General features: G+C 41.5%; 2 protein-coding genes and 1 long non-coding RNA gene across 3 annotated transcripts; 2 read left to right on the top strand and 1 right to left on the bottom strand.

The window, feature by feature from the left end:
* The first annotated feature begins 7,350 nt into the window (after positions 1-7,350).
* trmt112 (tRNA methyltransferase activator subunit 11-2) lies at positions 7,351-8,804 on the top strand. Its single transcript, XM_061282857.1, has 4 exons — positions 7,351-7,535; positions 7,958-8,059; positions 8,133-8,225; positions 8,464-8,804. The coding sequence occupies exons 1-4, from the start codon at positions 7,461-7,463 to the stop codon at positions 8,563-8,565; spliced, it is 372 nt and encodes a 123-aa protein (XP_061138841.1). The 5' UTR covers positions 7,351-7,460; the 3' UTR covers positions 8,566-8,804.
* Positions 8,805-10,343: 1,539 nt separating this feature from the next.
* Positions 10,344-19,500, top strand: tgfb5 (transforming growth factor, beta 5). The gene is made up of 7 exons (XM_061282800.1): positions 10,344-12,371; positions 13,230-13,393; positions 14,365-14,497; positions 14,580-14,690; positions 16,768-16,948; positions 17,450-17,603; positions 18,085-19,500. Exons 1-7 carry the CDS (start codon positions 12,008-12,010, stop codon positions 18,241-18,243), a joined length of 1,266 nt encoding a protein of 421 aa, XP_061138784.1. The 5' UTR covers positions 10,344-12,007; the 3' UTR covers positions 18,244-19,500.
* On the bottom strand, positions 13,462-18,230 carry LOC133156846 (uncharacterized). The gene is made up of 2 exons (XR_009714903.1): positions 18,092-18,230; positions 13,462-14,733 (listed from the first exon to the last, which is right to left on the bottom strand). It is a non-coding gene; the product is annotated as an uncharacterized LOC133156846 (long non-coding RNA).
* Positions 19,501-19,560: the final 60 nt, after the last annotated feature.

Genomic DNA, 19,560 nt, shown 5'->3' with positions numbered 1-19,560 from the left:
AATGCCTGCAGGTCAGATTAATGAAAGATGTTTAACTTATGAGATCACATCAAACGGCAAACATTCTGACCAAATATATCATCTTGAAGAATCGGTGAAAGCATACATCCAAATAAAGTAATCAAAACAGCAACACGTGAGGGGTATCTGAAAATCAGAACAGAGTTTTAACTCTCAAAACACCTGGTAACAGAGGTGAGGAAACGGGAAACACTTCCTTAAAGTAAGCCTTAAGAACTTTACAGGTTAAGATTAGTCGCAAATAGGTGGTGCATCAATGTCCTTGAGCATCCTGCATTGTTTGAACTGAGAATGGTCGCTAGTTTCAATCCCTGCTATGTGTACAAATCATATTCAAAATGCATTTTTTTACAATAAACTTGAGAGCCTCCCGTTCATTTTCAGTGGGAACAGTGTTGTTGGTGTCACATATTTGATATTTGTTCACCAGTACACAGTATTTTTTTTTACATTCTATTCCAGATTTGAATCCCAGAGCTGTAATTGTTTTTGCAGATGTCGGTACGCAGCTGTCAAAATGGCGGAGGCAATCATAAAAAGACCAAGATACTATAACCGTAAATTGAGATAAAACCAATTCAGGTGTAATGACAAACATGTCATTTCTCCTTTTACCCTAGAACTGTGGCGACAGGTTATGCCCAAGAAATGAGACTTAAGAAAAAATTGGTTTTCATATGCAGTAACAATGATGTCATTAAAATGTAAACATAACTTTTTATAAGCTCAATAGTCCATGGAACATTAATGCAAACTACTTGACAAGTTATAATTGTGTTGTGTATTGAGTTACTTATCAGGTCTTGCTCTTCTTCCCCCCCGCCAACAGAGACTCTGACCCCACAGAGTCAAGCTCCTTTTTCCCCCAGAACTCTCCGAAGTCCACAAGGTACAGATTTATTATGGATATATCAATAAATGTTGATGTAATCAATATTGTTTTGCGTTAGCTTTGCAAATACATTGCGCTGAAACTTAAACAGGCGCCAGCGCGTTGTGGTGAGTGTCATGTTAAAAACTGAACAAAAAGTTGTTTTTCTTTATGTTGAATATTTATTTTTTTGAATTTTGTCCTTTGTGTAAATAAAAATACATTTTCACATTATTTTGTTTTTGATGTTTTCAAAAATGCAGTTATTTAGATTTGCAGTTAGCACCAATATATGCATATCTCTGTTACTGAAATAAAGTTAGAAGTCAAAAAACACTGTATATTTTCCGAAACATCCTGGAACTACACAAAGGCAAGGATCACAGGTTAAATGTATTGAAGTTGAATAGACGTCTCTTCTCTGACCCCACAGAGTCAAGCTCCTTTTTCCCCCAGAACTCTCCGAAGTCCACAAGGTACAGATTTATTATGGATATATCATTAAATGTTGATGTAATCAATATTGTTTTGCGTTAGCTTTGCAAAGTGATATTTTATTATTTGAATGTATTTCAATACTTATGTTAAATTTTACAATCCAACACCACCCTCCCTCCCCCCACTCCCAGAGACTCGGGCCCAACAGAAATGCATCAGTCCTTCCTTGCTTTCTCCAACAGGTACATATTTACTTTAGGATGCTTCATACTTTTACAAAGTTTTTGATGATTGGAAAATGGTTTTACTTTTACTGATATTTTTGTTTCTGTTTCATTCTTTGACAGTGAGAAAGTTTTACAGATATCCTATGTCAACGCAAAGTAAGAAAATAAGTTATTTGAAGGTATGAAACTAATTGGTGTCTCTGACCAGGTAATTTTTGTATATTATTTCTGGTTTTGTTAACTCAGAGTTTCAAAAAATTATGATTGAGAGTATGGCCTATTTAATTCAAATAGTGGCGATGGCAAACGCCCACAATGTTGTGGAGACAGATGGAACATGGAAATATCCGATTGCATCAAAAGACGCCATAATCTTAAGACAATCCGAAACAAAAACCACAAGTACGACGGTCCTTGGTAAGTAATAATGCTATTTGCTTTCAACTGGGATATAATCCACTCTTAATTCATATCATAATTTCTGTTCATAATTTGTCATATACAGATTAGAACGCTGTCTCGAACTGGAGGAAAGAATTTGAGAGCATGCACCAACAAGATAATGGAAAGGTTTGAATACACATACAAGCTTAATATATATAGCATACATATATTGGAACGGACAACAGTGGACTTCAACAATGCGGCGATGCGTTTTTTTTTTTTTTTTTTTCTCCTGTTGCAGACTTTACCAAAGAAATAATGGCGCTTTTTAACATGCAGGGTGGTGGCCGTCATGGGAAGATGGCCTTCCGAAAGACGGCCTTCTTTGACATTGTGAAAGGTAACTTCAAAAGAAATAAAAATCTCGATTGTTATTAGAATTGTGTCATGTTAGTGTGTGACTGAACTGGGTAATTGTGCCATTCTGACAGGAACTTAATTAATATGGTTTGTCTCATTAAAGTTCTATATAGTCTGACTTTATTTCTTAATTACTTACAGCGTAACCCAGTCAATAATGGGCGGTGCCATTGAGCTAGGTCCCTTGAAACCATGTTTAACGTTAGGCTTACATTGAAATGTTATGCACATCAAAATGTGGTCGCAAAATGCTTTGAATTGTTTTTCTGTGGCTTAGCAAATTTCATGCGTCATCTAATAATATCGCAAATTTACCCTTTTATCCTTGGTCTGTGTTTGCAGAAGCAGTCCAGGTATCGTACCCGGCGGCAAAGGAGGAATTGTTGGATAAATGTATTGGACTGAAACTTAAACAGGCGCCAGCGCGTTGTGGTGAACAGTAGAAATGTTCCGCCTCATCGATCGCCATTAATAGGCATGAACAAAAATACTTCAGGCTGAAATACTGCCTCAGCTGCAGTTACAAATATATTGCGCTGAAACTTAAACAGGCCCCAGGGCGTTGTGGTGGGTGTCATGTTAAAAAATGAACAAAAAGTTGTTTTCTCTGTTGAATATTTACTTTTTTGAATTTTGTCCTTTGTGTAAATAAAAATACATTTTCACATTATTTTGTTTTTGATGTTTTCAAAAATGCAGTTATTTAGATTTGCAGTTAGCACCAATATATGCATATCTCTGTTACTGAAATAAAGTTAGAAGTCAAAAAACACTGTATATTTTCCGAAACATCCTGGAACTACACAAAGGCAAGGATCACAGGTTAAATGTATTGAAGTTGAATAGACGTCTCTTCTCTGACCCCACAGAGTCAAGCTCCTTTTTCCCCCAGAACTCTCCGAAGTCCACAAGGTACAGATTTATTATGGATATATCATTAAATGTTGATGTAATCAATATTGTTTTGCGTTAGCTTTGCAAAGTGATATTTTATTTATTATTTGAATGTATTTCAATACTTATGTTAAATTTTACAATCCAACACCACCCTTCCTCCCCCCGCTCCCAGTGACTCGGGCCCAACAGAAATGCATCAGTCCTTCCTTTCTCCAACAGGTACATATTTACTTTAGGATGCTTCATACTTTTACAAAGTTTTTGATGATTGGAAAATAGTTTTACTTTTACTGATATTTTTGTTTTTGTTTCATTCTTTGACAGTGAGAAAGTTTTACAGATATCCTATGTCAATGCAAAGTAAGAAAATAAGTTATTTGAAGGTATGAAACTAATTGGTGTCTCTGACCAGGTAATTTTTGTATATTATTTCTGTTTTTGTTCATCTCAGAGTTTCAAAAAATTATGATTGAGAGTATGGCCTATTTAATTCAAATAGTGGCGATGGCAAACGCCCACAATGTTGTGGAGACACATGGAACATGGAAATATCCGATTGCATCAAAAGACGCCATAATCTTAAGACAATCCGAAACAAACAAACCACAAGTACGACGGTCCTTGGTAAGTAATAATGCTATTTGCTTTCAACTGGGATATAATCCACTCTTAATTCATATCATAATTTCTGTTCATAATTTGTCATATACAGATTAGAACGCTGTCTCGAACTGGAGGAAAGAATTTGAGGGCATGCACCAACAACATAATGGAAAGGGTTGAATATACATACAAGCTTAATATATATAGCATATATTGGAACGGACAACAGTGGACTTCAACAATGCGGCGGTGCGTTTTTTTTTCTTTTTCTTTTTTCTCCTGTTGCAGACTTTTCACCAAAGAAATAATGGCACTTTTTAACATGCAGGGTGGTGGCTGTCATGGGAAGATGGCCTTCCGAAAGACGGCCTTCTTTGACATTGTGAAAGGTAACTTCAAAAGAAATAAGACTTACAGCTGCGCAGGAAGTCAGCAAGTTCTTGAAGCTCCACACTGCCTTTGGAATTTATCTTGGGCCACGAGTCGATCTTGTCTCTGAAAGCCTTGGCGATTAGGAATGGATTGCCATATCGTTCTTCTAGCATTTGCCATGCTGCATAATAGGCGGACTCAGAGCCCAGCCAGAAGTAACTTTCTATGGATCTTTTGGCAGCTCCCCCCACGTACTTGCGAAGATAATACATCTTCTCTTCTGCAGGAATATTCTTTCTGGCAACGAGCGTCTGAAAGGACACCTTCCAGTCATTGAACCTCAGTGGGTCACCATTGAACACTGTGGGTTCAGGTAGAGGAATGCGACTCGCACTGATGGATTCTGCAAGTGCTCTGACAAGAGCTGACGTGCTGTCCTCAACTCTGTCCTTTTGCCTTGTTGGAGAACAGTTCTGTGGCGAACTAGTTCGAGAATTAATTTCTCTCTTCACAGAGACACGACGATGTAGAAGCTCCTTTATTTCTTCATCTGAGCAGTTGCCCTTAGACACGTGACCTGATCCTTCACTCTGGTCATATACTTGTTGCCGTGCCTTAGCAGCGTTTAGCTTCTTAATAGTCTTCAGTCGCTCTAGTTCTCTGCGTTTGGCGTCTACCAATCTTTGTCTCTCTGCATTTTCAGCCTCTTGTTTGGCTTTTAACTCAGCAGCTTCCAGCTTCTGAAGCTCCTCAATAAGACGTTGTTCCAGCATGACCTCTAAGGCAGCTTCGTTAGCGGCAACCTCAGCAGCTGCACTTTTCCTGCTTGCAGAGGAAGATTTAGTGTGGTGAGAGGTAGTTTGACCTTTAGCCCCTTTGTCTAGAAGGTTCCTCGCTTCCTTGACAATCGTCCCTGTCACTACTTCACAGGTGTCAGCTCTACGACGTGTTTCATTGTCAGGAACATCAATGCGTCTCCACTCATAGTACACATCATTCAGCCTCTTAGATCCATTGCATACTTGAGTGATATATTCAGTCAGGTGCTCCTCTGAGTACCTTCTATTGTCTCCACGAAGCGCTTGTTTGGCCACTTTGGTTGCATCCTTCCACTTGTCATAGCACACACTGAAACGATGTGCAACTCTTCTTAATTGCTCATCGTGCAGTTCTTGACCCTTTTCTGTCCTATTGCGGACTCTTTGGCCTAGTCGTGGCTCTTCTGAGGTAGTCGGGTTGCTGACCATTGTGCCATCAGTCACTTGTGGCTGAGAGTCTGCGCCCTGCACACTTTCATGCTTTCTGCCACTCTCAGACATCTTACTTGGTTTATCTTGCTCACTGCTGTCTTCTGAAGCAGTAAGTTCTCACTGTAACTCCCCCTCGTATATAAAAGACAGCTTCGCGTTCTTTTGTTACTGATCCGTTTATCTTGACTTTGACAGATCTAGACAGACCGTGAGAACTGTGTAAACGACAACAAACAGTGCATTTCTCAACAACAAACAAGTGGTTATATTAGCTGTAAGCTACAATGCTACGAATAAACAAGGTACATAAATCAAATGCAAATTCAGCAATGAAACACAAAACGTCACCCTCCTTACCTTATTAGCTGCATATACAGGCTTGAGAGGTGGTTGATACGACTTAAGCAACTTATAACTATAACAGTCAACAGCTTAGAGAAACTAAGCGAAAACTGGCCTTTTATAGCGGAGCTCTAGCTGGTGGTCCGTCACTAAAACGGGTCCGAGTGAAACGACACAGAAGAAATGTTCCGCCTCATCGATCGCCATTAATAGGCATGAACAAAAATACTTCAGGCTGAAATACTGCCTCAGCTGCAGTTACAAATATATTGCGCTGAAACTTAAACAGGCCCCAGGGCGTTGTGGTGGGTGTCATGTTAAAAAATGAACAAAAAGTTGTTGTTTTCTCTGTTGAATATTTACTTTTTTTAATTTTGGCCTTTGTGTAAATAAAAATATATTGTCACAATTTTTTGTTTTTGATTATGTTTTCAAAAATGCATTTATTTAGATTTGCAGTTAGCACCAATATATGCATATCTCTGTAACTGAAATAAAGTTAGAAGTCCAAAAACACTGTATATTTTCCAAAACATCCTACACGAAGGCAAGGATTACAGGTTAAATGTATTGAAGTTGAATAGACGTCTAGATGTTCAAATCGCGCTAATAGGTATTAGCCATCATTCGAACGTCTACTCAATAAAAGTCTAAAAAAAACTTTCACATGAAAGATGTCTATAATTTAGACGTCTAATAGTGTCAGTCAGTCAAACTTTTAGATTTAGCCGAGACGTCTGGTTAGCATATAGACGTCTATTAGACGTCGAAATGCCCGCGGGGCAGTTGTATGTTGCTACAAAATCTTAACAGTTTTATTGGAAGTAATTTACGTTTCTTTACCATTTTGTGATTCAAATTGATGGGTGTCATGTTAAAAAATGAACAAAAAGTTGTTGTTTTCTCTGTTGAATATTTACTTTTTTGAATTTTGGCCTTTGTGTAAATAAAAATATATTTTCACAATTTTTTGTTTTTGATTATGTTTTCAAAAATGCATTTATTTAGATTTGCAGTTAGCACCAATATATGCATATCTCTGTAACTGAAATAAAGTTAGAAGTCCAAAAACACTGTATATTTTCCAAAACATCCTGGAACTACACGAAGGCAAGGATTACAAGTTAAATGTATTGAAGTTGAATAGACGTCTAGATGTTCAAATCGCGCTAATAGGTATTAGCCATCATTCGAACGTCTTACTCAATAAAAGTCTAAAAAAAACGTTCACATGAAAGATGTCTATAATTTAGACGTCTAATAGTGTCAGTCAGTCAAACTTTTAGATTTAGCCGAGACGTCTGGTTAGCATATAGACGTCTATTAGACGTCGAAATGCCCGCGGGGCTGTTGTATGTTGCTACAAAATCTTAACAGTTTTATTGGAAGTAATTTACGTTTCTTTACCATTTTGTGATTCAAATTGATGTGTGTAGTGTGATAATCCAATTCATTTATTCTTTTATAATTTCATTTCGTCAGTTATTTAATTTACTACACGGAACCTTCTATACGAGCAAATGTTCATGGGAAACGTTTAAGCGACGTAATTTCCGGTCCACATGTCTGACTTCACTCCGACGTACTATTGAATTTATTCAACGTTCTCATAAAAAAAAATTGATTTGCGTTAACATGAAGCTTCTTACGCATAACATGCTGACTTCTCACGTCAAGGGCGTCACCAACGGATACCCGCTGCTAATCAAGGTAAAAAATAACGTGAACCGAAAGCGGGACACACCGCGATAGACGCCGCTTGCTATTTGTTTTGGTTGCTGTTAATAATATTAACAAACCGCAATAGACGCCGCTTGCTATTTTTTTTGGTTGCTGTTATTAATATTATTAAAGTAAGTTACACATAACGGTCGTAACGCCTGAAAATATGAGTACGCATTGGTTAGCGACGAATATTATATAAAAGTAACGTTTTGCCTGACCCTAGCCTAGATAGACGAACAAAGACATTACTTATAGTAACTAAATAGTTTGTAGAACAATTATGTAAAAGTGGAGCCGCATCACACCTGAGGTGTTGGGAATCACTTCTCTAGAAACCCTCCAATTTTTAAACCAACCATTAAAATGTCACTTTTACATGAATATGTGCTCATCATTTCCGTTTGCAGCCAACGGAGGTGAAAGTGAACGAGGTGGACTTCAACGCGCAATTTGTCAGCCGTATGATTCCCAAGCTGGTATGGAGCGCTCTGCTCCAAGCTGCAGAGGAGGTGACAAAGTCAGAAATTTGGCATATGATATCAAAACAATGCATGTAATTTGGGCTCATGATTGCCTCCACAGTTGGGTCAGCGACAAGACCTGCCCGGTGAACTGGTAGCTGACTTTGAACACAATGAGGAGTTCCTCAAGAAAGTACACAGAGTTCTCTTGGAGGTGAGGCATTGACTGTGACGCTTTTTAGTTTGTTGATTTTTGAAGTTAGGTCCATAGTTGGTGTACTGGCAGATCTGCCACATCCAATATGACAGCCACGCTGATGTAGTAACAACTTCATCCATAATCTGAATCTGAACCCCTTATCCTTGTCCGCTCATATTGTTGCTCTTGATGTCATGTTGAGATATGGTGACCTCTAGAGGCGCCAGTGTGATTCACACGTGTGTTTTCACAGGTGGAGGTGATGGAGGGCTGTCTGCAGTGTCCCGAGTCGGGGCGACAGTTCCCCATCACCAAAGGGATCCCCAATATGCTACTCAATGAAGACGAAGTGTAGGCACACACAGACACACACACACACACACACACACACACACACACACACACACACACTGACTGACTCGATGTGTGTGTTTTTTGAAAACGGAAGTTGAACTGTTTTGCAATGATGTCAAGAAAAGATCAGATCATTTTTACTTTTTCCCAGCCAAATGGAAATTCAATGCCCTGTTCTTTTATCTGTATTTATTTTTGTACCCGCCCTCCTTTCCAATAAACCCTTAGATTCCATTGACAGCCAGAAGTGCAGTTAGGATTTTGTGGCCACTGAGGATTGACTTTATTATAGCTGTGAGTGAATGTAGGCGGGAGTGTGACTTGCTGAGTCTGTCTGTCTGTGCGTGATTGAGTCTGTTAGTTACTTTAAGCGTGTGAGTGAGTGAGTGTGTGTCAACGAGTGACTATATGAGGACGTGTATGAGTGAGTGACTTGTCGCGTGCCTGTGTATGTCAGCCAATGAGTATGCAAGTGCAAATGTGAGTGATTGGCAGTGCACAAGTTTGTGTGGTATTGCGTGAACGTGACTTTGTTAGAGTGTGTGTGAAAGCAAAGTGTATGAGTGCTTGAGCGTTTGAAAGTCTGAGAGTAAGTTAATATTACTACATTATCTGAGTGTACATTCGAGTATGACACTGTGTGTGCGCGCGCGTGCACCGCGCACACATGTGATTGTAGGGAGCACAGAGGTCCAGATGACGTGGCAGCGGCTGGTCTATATTTGGCTAAGAGGGGAAAAAAAGGCAGCAGACAGGCCGGGAGTTGTTTTTCACCATTTTTCCCTTTTTTTCTTCTTTTCTTTTTCATTTTGAAAACCGCAAGTAAGTCGCAGTGGCCAAAAGCACCCCGCCCCCACCTGCTTTGGTTTGCCTTTAGAGTTGTCTCCGTCTTCAGCAAGTTGAAACAGACGTGTTAAACGACATTGTTTTCCAAAGTGGGAGCGGGTGCGTGCGCGGCGACACAAAACCCCAAGGCAGGCCGAGTGCTACCTTTCTTTCCTTCTACTTAAAGCAATTACAGGCCTGTGCCCACAACTATAATGACAGTATGATGCGATGGCAGCAGAGCAGCAATAAAAGCCACCCATGACAGATTAACAGTGCTGTGCAAATCCTGAACTGTAATTAACAACGAGATGGCTGGAAGATAAAGCAGCCTGCTGAGTGATGTCAAATGCAGAGGCGTTTTGAGACGCAGCCTTGGAACGGCTGCAATCAACTAATGCCGTTTCATTCTACCGCTTTTATTTAGTTCAGCTTTTTTTTTTTTTTTTTGGGAGGGGGTTGAGTGACTTTTTTTAGCCTGCAACTTAGTCATTCATTACATAGTCTGCAGGCAGCCTGTGCTGGGTATCAACAAATGTTTATTACATGTTGGGTGTGTTATCATTCAGCAGTATGTCAAATGAATTGTCATAATAACCTAACTTTTAATCCCGCTCCATGCCACTCTTTTTAGCTGAACTTTATTGGTTGTACTGCATTTATACAGAAATAGAATAGAAATATCATCCACCCATCTAGTATTCATTATTGACCGCACAAATGTTAGTTGCAAAATGTCATGCTGATTGGCACAGATATCCCTTTCACCATTTAGTTGAATTAAACAACACAATTGTTATATCTCCATTTGAACTTTATTTTTTTGCGTTGTTTCGACTTTATTTAATTCTTAAGGGAACCTCTCTGGTCTGTATGCTTCTTTTTCCAATTAACAGGCAATTTGAGCATGGCGTTATTTGTACAATTTGGTGTGAATGTAAAATGCCTCTATTAATCTTATTTTAGTAACATGTTTGTGTTTCTGTTGTCATTAAACTAAGACTGAGAAGCCACCACTTTTGGCCTCTTATCGACTTGTTAAGTACCGTATTTTCCGCCCTATAAGGCGCACCTAAAAACCTAAAATTTTCTCAAATACCAACAGTGCGCCTTATAGTCCGGTGCGCCTTATATATGGACCAAATTCCTAAATTCAAACTGGCCCGAAGTATTGTGTCATGAAATCAATCATAAGTGGCCCGCTGAAGACTATGAATCATGACTCAAAAAGACTATGGATCATTATTTTATGATTATAAAGTAATTTGTTCCATCTGAAGTTGAAATAAAAAAGATAAAATGGAGAATGAGTAGAAATCTGACATGATGCATTAATGGTGCGCCTTATAGTCCGGTGCGCCTTATATAAGGATAAAGTTTTAAAATGGGCCATTCATTGAAGGTGCGCCTTATAGTCCGGTGCGCCTTATAGGCCGGAAAATACGGTAAACTAGCTCTGAGTGTTCAACTTTGTCTCCATTTATCGGCCACTTGAGGATTGTTGTTATTTTTAGAAGAAATTAACTGTGTGTATTTGTGCGCCCACATTGGTGCGAGTCAAATGGCTCTTATCCACAAGTCACACTACACTCCCTTCCTCTTTCGGGAGCAGCCCGCCTCCCAACCTCCCACAAAGACCGTCCGCTGCTCTCAGGGCAGCCCCGCCTCTGACCCTCCTTTCTCGCGGGCTGCGTGGCTCAGTCGGCGCGGCTCGTGATGGAGCTCCATCCCACAGTCGGTCTGCACGCATACCAGCGGACCCCGCTTGAGCTGCCCTGAAAGCGGCCCCTCCACCACAAGGACTTCTTTCATACTTCTTTTACTTCTGCTTTTTCTCCCTCTCTCCGTGTTTGGATGTTTATGCGAGGGGGCTCGCCGGGCCGTTGGTTTTCCGACATAAATCAGCACTTCCCTCCGGTTGTTTGGCTACGTTTTGTTTATCTGTAGTGAGGATAATCAGAGCTTTTGTAATACGTTTTCGGGGAAGTAGTAAGTCTTTTGGAGTGTATCAAGAGGGGCGTTAAATACCGCTGGTAGGTTCCTTCGGAGACGGACGGCTATGTGGCCCCTTTGGCCCCGCCGGTGTGCTTGTCCGAGGTGAGGGCACGTAACGTGCGGTGAGCTTATCATGGGCTGAGTTGTTTTTATTGCCCAAAGGATGGACACTGGAGGAATAGTCAGATTTTGCTTGGATTAATTACGTCTAAATGTCTCAATATTAAGTGTTGGACTAATATTATTTTCAAGGAGTTTGTGCAGTTCCTAGCGCGCCTAGCTCGGTTGATGAAAAATGTAAAAACAAATTAAACACTGGAGTTTAGTCATAAGTAGTCCGCCAATCAAACTTTTTTATTCGAAGGACAGTTGTAACTTTTTGGTACGGTTTCGCGATTAAGTGGCCGCCTGATATCAGCCTCCCCTTTCATGCGCTTTTTAGGAGTCGTATATGTTTATCGTGGTAGCTTTAACTCTGACGCACGATTTTGCGATCAGGGGTTAGTGTCGGACTTTTACAGTCTCCCTTCTGAATCTGGAGGTATTTTTTTCCCCCCCAGTCTGACTGCCCCCGCGGCCGGCCGTTCAGGGACTGTGTTTCGCTCCCATCCCCTCTTCGGACAATGTGGCTGTCTCGTTTGGCTCTGCTGCTGCTCCTCCGGCTTTCCTTCGCGCTGGTCAAGGGCATCAATACTTGCGCCTTCATCAACCTGGACGAGCAGAAGTCGCGGCGCATCGAGGCGGTGCGCGGGCAGATTCTCAGCAAGCTGCGCATCCAGAGCCCGCCGGACGACGACGACGACGAGGTAGCGGCGGCCGGCGGTACGGTGCCCGCGGAGGTCATGTTGCTGTATAACAGCACTCGGGAGCAGCTGAAGGAGAGAGCGCGTCTGGCAGACTCGACATGCGAACGGGAGAGCAGCGAGGAGGACTACTACGCTAAAGAAGTGCAGAGGATCGACATGCTGCCCCAGCGCACGCAAACCAGTGAGTACATTTCTCCAGATGGGGTAATTTGTTCCTCTTTTTATGCCTCATACGACGACTTACAGTGACAGTCAGAAAAGGTATCAATGCTCCCCTTTTACCCACCTGTTGCCGTTCATCCAACAGGATAGTGTGGCGAATGTCACGTGACCAAACGGTGCACTTTGACGTCGATTTCAGTCGACAGCAGGGGGCGGTACTGCTTAAAATGTCAGCCTGTTTAGATGTTGAAAATTCCTGGGTTATTCTGTTTAATTCTTATTCCACAAACGCAATATTATCCAAAATATAGTGTTTAAAAAAGACAAGAACTACGATTTTTAAGAAAGACCTCTTTGTATCCCGTTGGACATCGAAAACTCTCAGAGAGGGAATTGGTGAACAGATAAGATATACATCTTCCAATGTGTAATTATCAACCTATCATTTCTCTATATGCATGACTAAGATAAAAGCAGACAAATAGGGCAATATTCCCTATATAGAACTGAAGGGGGGGATCTCTGGAGGTTATATTTAGAATCAATTTGTACCCTAGGTCTGACAGTAGGATGGCATCAAGTTTGAAAAGTCAGAGTGTGCATCTGCGTTCTCTAGACATCACGTCAATGGTGGACGTGTGGCCGAAATGCCACTAAATGTTAGGCTACGAATGAAAGAAACACATACAATGACATTGGAGAATTACATAACCCTTGAAATCCATCCAGTGCGCCAATGGCCAAAAACGCACAAGGCATTCATTACCTTGCTGGCCAAACCTTTTATTTGTTTTTCATCACCACTCCTTATCCACTGTACGTTTGTTGACTTGAACAACAGCTCGGGTCTTTCTTTTTCCCCCCTTCTCCTCGGCAGACACAGTTCAGCCGCTGCCACTGGACCCGCATTACAGAAGCGTCCTGTTCGACGTGAGCAACGTGGACATGACAAACAGCACGCTAGTCAAGGCTGAGTTCAGGATCTTCCGAGCCCCTAACCCGCAGGCCCGGGCCTCCGAGCAGAGAGTGGAGATCTATCAGGTTAGGATCCAAACACGCATTTTTAATGTGGTTTTAAAGAAGTGTGTTCTTTAAAAAAAAAAAAAGACAACATTTATATCGTGTTTATTTTGTCTAAAAGTAGATGTGAATGTCAACAATCAGCTGTGTGACTTCTTTTGTGGCTGAGGGCAAATATTTCACACCTCTCAGAATTCCCAGGGAAGCAAGTCACCTCCATTTGCATGCTACGTTTATGAGCATAGAATGTGTTATTTACATCCAATTGAGTAAATGAGGCTCCTTTCCACAGTGGAAAAGGAGCCAGACCTGTGCCAAGGACAAACACTTAACACTACCAATCCAGGAGCTGCACTAACATTTAATGGCTTCTTCCTAACCACGCCACAAAGTGTTGTGGAAATCCCTTAGTCAAGTGGGTTTTGCATAATCCTGCACATTTCAAATAAGTAAACATTTCTTTCCACAATTCATAGGAAATTCCTTTCCAATTCCTTTCTAATTTTGGAAATTTCTTTCCACAATTCATAGGAAAACATGACAGATGACATTGTAATTGGATGACAGCAAAAAAACACACAGAAAAACAGCTTTTCACTTGATGACTCCATTATATAGCTCACCATATAAAAATCTCTCTTTATGGTAATTTGGGAGTAGGGAATGAGTGATCATTCCCCGCTCCCTAATCACTACGTAGGGATTTCTTAATGGGACATTTTGGTGAACTATACGGTCCATTATATAAAAATACTACATAGTGATTAGGAAGGAGGGAATGACGATACAAGCACCAACAATAAAACAAACAAACAAATGTCACACCAAGTACAAGTTTGGCAGATAGTGAAAAATTGTGTGTGTGTGTGGGGGGGGGGGCGAAGAAGCCAATTCCTTCAAGCTGTTTTCTCACCACTCCCAGGTGAAATTCTAATGTAAACACACACACCAGAAAGAGCACAATGTCAATGGGAATGTGTGTGTCGTGTCAGCTGCTGAAGCCGGACGAGGAGAGCACGTCCACGCAGCGCTACATTGACTCTCGCACCGTGCAGCCGCGAGCAAGGGGAGCCTGGCTCTCGGTGGACGTCACAGAAACTGTCAAGGACTGGGTGTCGGAGCCAGGTTGGAATCATTTGTATTCACACATTGAAACGCTTTTGTGCTCTTCTTCTCACGCGTGTCTTTTCATTCTCTCTACTGGCAGAGAAAAATCTGGGCTTAAAGCTGGGTGTCCACTGTCCATGCTGCACCTTCGTCCCCGCCACCAACAACATTGTTCCTAACAAGAGCGAGGAACTGGAGGCTCTCTTTGCAGGTTTGCTGCGGTTTTATCCACAAAAACTGGCCTCCTCTGCCACCTATGGGACAGGAATTTTACTGTTTATAGATAGATAAACAAAGATACATTATTTGTAGTAAATAAATCATTTTCAGCCCATTGAAATGAAATTACATCAGTTTCACTTGACCGCTGTTTGGGCACGTATATTTAGGACTCGATCGTGTATTTACGCAAAATATTAAACACAGATGATACAGTACATTTGTGCACCACTGCAAACTATAACCAACAGGTTTGGCAAACAAATATCTCTCCGGCAGTGTCGATCAAAATTTATGCATTGAAAAAGGCGTCATCATGTTACGTATGTGAGTAAATTATGTCATTTAAAAGTTGGTCAACAAAACATATGGTTCCAAAAATCAGGTGAGTGTTAAGACGACAAGAAATGTGGCACTCACCGCATGATTAATGATTCAATGTCACACCACCCCGCTAAATAGCCGTCCTGTTCTCCCACATACACTGCAATACTATTGAGCAACAAGCAGGCGTGCGCGGCTTTGACCAGGCCCCAAATGGCTGGCCTTTACTCCCAATTTACTCTCGGCTCGATATTTTTTCCCCTTGTTATGTCAACAAAAAATATCAATGTTTGATTCTGTTGTAAGACAAGCAAAGGGCTTGTTTTTACCCGACCACCCCCCGGTGCCACGCAACAGCGAATAAACATTTGAAATTGGCTGTGATGTGTTAGCACGCGAGCATGCTAATACCTACCAAATGACAAGATGATGAGGGTGTTGTCAGTCCCGCGGGGTGTCATTAAGTGCGATTTTTGACGAGTTTAAGAGAGCTGCCTGCACATGTTTTGAGACTTACAGTCAGAGAACTTTGCGAATGATCATATTTATTAGATAGAAGCAACCATTTAAAAAAATTTAAACAAAAACTCCCCAAATATCTGGAAAAAAACCCCCAAATCCCCCTCCCTAAATTTTTTTTTTTTAAAAATCTGAAAAAAGAAATTTAAAAATCTGAAAAAAAATCCCCCATCAGATTCCCCCCCAAAGAAAATTGAAAAAATTATCTGAAAAAAACCCCCCAAATCCATCCATCCATCCATCCATCCATTTTCTGTACCGCTTAGTCCCCACTGGGGTCGCGGGCGTGCTGGAGCCTATCCCAGCCGTCATCGGGCAGTAGGCGGGGGACACCCTGAACCGGTTGCCAGCCAATCGCAGGGCACACAGAGACAAACAACCATTTGCACTCGCACTCACACCTAGGGACAATTTGGAGTGTTCAATCGGCCTACCAAGCATGTTTTCGGGATGTGGGAGGAAACCGGAGTGCCCGGAGAAAACCCACGCGGGCCCGGGGAGAACATGCAAACTCCACACAGGGAGGGCCGGAGGTGGAATCGAACCCGCACCCTCCTAACTGTGAGGCGGACGTGCTACCCAAGTGCGCCACCGAGCCGCCCCCCCCAAATCAGAACAAAAAAATCAAAAAATCCCGCCCAAAAAAAAGCACCCACCAAAAAATTAAAAACAACAACCTGAAAACAAAATAAAATCCACAAAAAAATCCCCCCCAAAAATCCACCAAAAATGCCCCCCCTCAAATATTTAAAAAAAAAATCCCAACTCCAAAAAATAAACAAAAAATCTGAATTTCTTTTTAAAAAAAATAAATCCCCCAAAAATCACCCCCCCCCCCAAAAGAAAATCATGGAAATTAAATAAAATAAAAAAATCTCCCCAAACTTTTTTAAACAAAAATCTGAACAAAAATGTAAAAAATGAATCCCCAATAAATTTACCGCTATTCTGAACTCAAAGAAAATAAAAAAAATTATCTGGAAAAAACACCCCTGAATCAGAACAAAAAAATGAAAAAATTCTCCCCCCCCCCCCCAAATTTTTTTTTTTTTTTTATGTTTAGACTATTGCAGTAATAAAAAAGCCGTTATTCTGAAGAGCTCAATACAGTACAGAATGACTCGCTCACATCATACAGCAGCAAACTGTGCTGCCCATCATCTTGATTCTTTTCCTTTCAACGTATGAGGAGTGGGACTCCAAAAGCGTTTTCTTTTTTTGCACAGGCGTGGACGACGAGCAGCTGCGCCTGCTAAAGCAGCAGAGCCAGGTGAAAGGTCAGGCGGACTTCAGCAGCAAAACGCCTCACCTCATCCTCACCCTGCTGCCCAGTGACCGAGTAGAAAACCCGGCCAAGAGGAACCGCAAAAAGAGGGCGGCGGCTACCGAGGCAGCAACCTGCTCGCGGTATGACTGCACTCTAAGTATTCAGACATACAATTTCGTTTATATATATCTATATATATATATTTATTTTATTGTTTTATTTAGCAAACAAAATCTAACAAAAAAACTAACACTTAAAAAAAAAAAAAAACATGTTCATTAAATTAACTAAATCAAAGAAATGCTTTTTGGAAAACTAACTGATTTTACGTTTACAAAGCTAGTTGTCTCGCTAGATATTCTTACTAAGCTGTAACAGTACAACACTGTCTTTTCCTGGAAACAAAAATGACTAGCTGACCCCAAACCTTTAAACAGTAGTGTATACATTATGTCAAAATGGACTAAAAAAATGCCGTGCAAAGTCTAAGAACGGTGGGTGTCTCAGTGTTTAGACTGCTGCGTGTTTGATTTCGTCTGGCTCACACTGTCTGGCAGCCTTGCATTGTCATTACCATTTTCTTTTGTCATTTTCCCATGACACAACTTTAAACAGCCGTTTTCTCTGTGCGCGTGTGATAGCGGATCTGAGTCGGGCTGCTGCCTACGCTCGCTCTACATCGACTTCCGGCGCGACCTCAACTGGAAGTGGATCCACGAGCCCAAAGGTTACAAGGCCAACTTCTGCGCCGGCAACTGTCCTTACCTCTGGAGCGCCAACAACCACTACAACATGGTGGGCTTTAACTCTTTCTATTCAATAACGCCCACCCAGTGGAAACAAACACAAAAAAAAGAAAATATATACATATATTACATATTGTTACATTTTACAATGTTTTGTATAAATGATCCTCACATATTGTAAATATGTGACTGTACAAAATAGCATTGGTTTTCAGTATTGGCTTCAAAATGTCATTGAAGGCATCACGTGACACGGCTGTTCGATGTCAACACCCAACAATCATTGTAGTGACGTGTCTGCTTGGTGCATATGTCAAACGTGCAGACTTGGGCGACGCGCATTACGGAATGTGCTCGACATGCACGCTTTGTGGTCGCTGGTTTACCTCAACCTTGTATGGCACCCATAAACAAGACAACATGCTGCGCTGTCGGCAGGACAGCGCACACACACTGCTTGGCATCGTAACAAACAAATAGGCGCGGGGAATAATACTGACACTCTGCCTGTGTTTGTTTGCGTGTATCAGATCCTACCGCTGTACAACAAGCTGAACCCCGAAGCGTCAGCATCACCCTGCTGCGTTCCCCAGGACCTGGAGCCCCTCACCATCATGTACTTTATCGGACGAAGCCCCCGCGTGGAGCAGCTCTCCAACATGGTGGTCAAGTCCTGCAAGTGTCGGTAGAGACAGACGCGCGTCCGCCCGCTTTCCATTTGAGGCTGGAAATAAGTTCACATCCATACTGTGCATACGGCAAGCAGGGCTGTGGACTCGGACTCGGGGACTCGGACTCGGTCATTTTTGCCGGACTCGGACTCGATGCTGATTTTGACCGAGTCCACCGACTCCGACAATAAAAAAAATAAACAATTGTGTTTATTTTTCGTGCGTATTTGCTTCGCTTGAGTTCAATATGGTTTTTGGTCAAACGCGCATGTGCGTGAGGGGAAATCCCGCAAAGGAGGAGGGACAAACAGAGCGATTGGTTTTGCTGGCTTTTTAATGAATGGCGACTGTGACTACGGGGGCCCATTAGGTCCAGAAAAGCTGACAAGACGCTTGCCAAAATGGCAAGGAAAAAATGCACAGCTAAACGAATATATGACGATGAACACAGGACGTTTTTAACAGAGTTAAAGTTGTTTTTTGTGGAACGCTATGCCAAGCCAATCTGCCTGATATGTCGGACGTCATTGGCGCATTTAAAAGCTTCAAATGGTCAGCGCCACTTCAGCTCACTTCATGCCAATATCGATAAGGACTTTGCAAAAGGGACTGAATTTCGCAAGCACAAGTTTGGAGACTGAAAAGTCAGGCAGAAAAATAGGTACAGTTTTTCCCAAAAATTACAAAGCACTCAGAGACTGTCACACTTGCATTGTTTCAACTGGCTTGGAACATTGCACGGGCTAAAAAGCCATACAATGAAGTGGAGTTCGTTAAAATATGCCTCAGTGACGTTATTGAATTTTATTTTCATCATGCTGCTGAGAATGCGCGTAGGAATACTGTCCACAGCCCTGCTTGCTTGTTATGAAGACAAATTTAGTTGTTGCGTGCGCGCCCGCACCTGCCTGCCTGCGTGCGTGCACGTACAAGACCCACAATGCCCCGCGCGCAGCCAAGGTGGAAGAACCATGGAGCAGCGAGAGAACAATGTTTTGGCTCTAGATTTGGGGGGGGAAACGGAGCGTAAATTACAATCAATGCGGCCACGTTGAGTTGCACTTAGGCTAATGTTTACATTATGTACCAATGTCAAGGACGATTATGTCACCCAGCTTATATCATTGATGTGTTTCGATAGTTGTGGGGTCGTCACTAATTATTTGTGTTTAGATAAATGTCTGAGCTATAACGGTGTACTTAATGATTAAAACTTGAAAGTATCTGTTTATTGTATTCGTTTATATGTTTAATAAAGACAAAGCCATCACAAAACTGTTGTAATTATTTAGATTTTGATCTTAATTAGCCTTGAATAAAGACTAAGCAGTCACA

This window comes from Syngnathus typhle, linkage group LG1 (assembly GCF_033458585.1).
Source record: "Syngnathus typhle isolate RoL2023-S1 ecotype Sweden linkage group LG1, RoL_Styp_1.0, whole genome shotgun sequence".
In the NCBI taxonomy this organism is placed as follows: Eukaryota; Metazoa; Chordata; class Actinopteri; order Syngnathiformes; family Syngnathidae; genus Syngnathus; species Syngnathus typhle.
The sequence above is the reverse complement of the archived record's forward strand: the minus strand, read 5'-3'. Positions and strand labels throughout refer to the sequence as shown.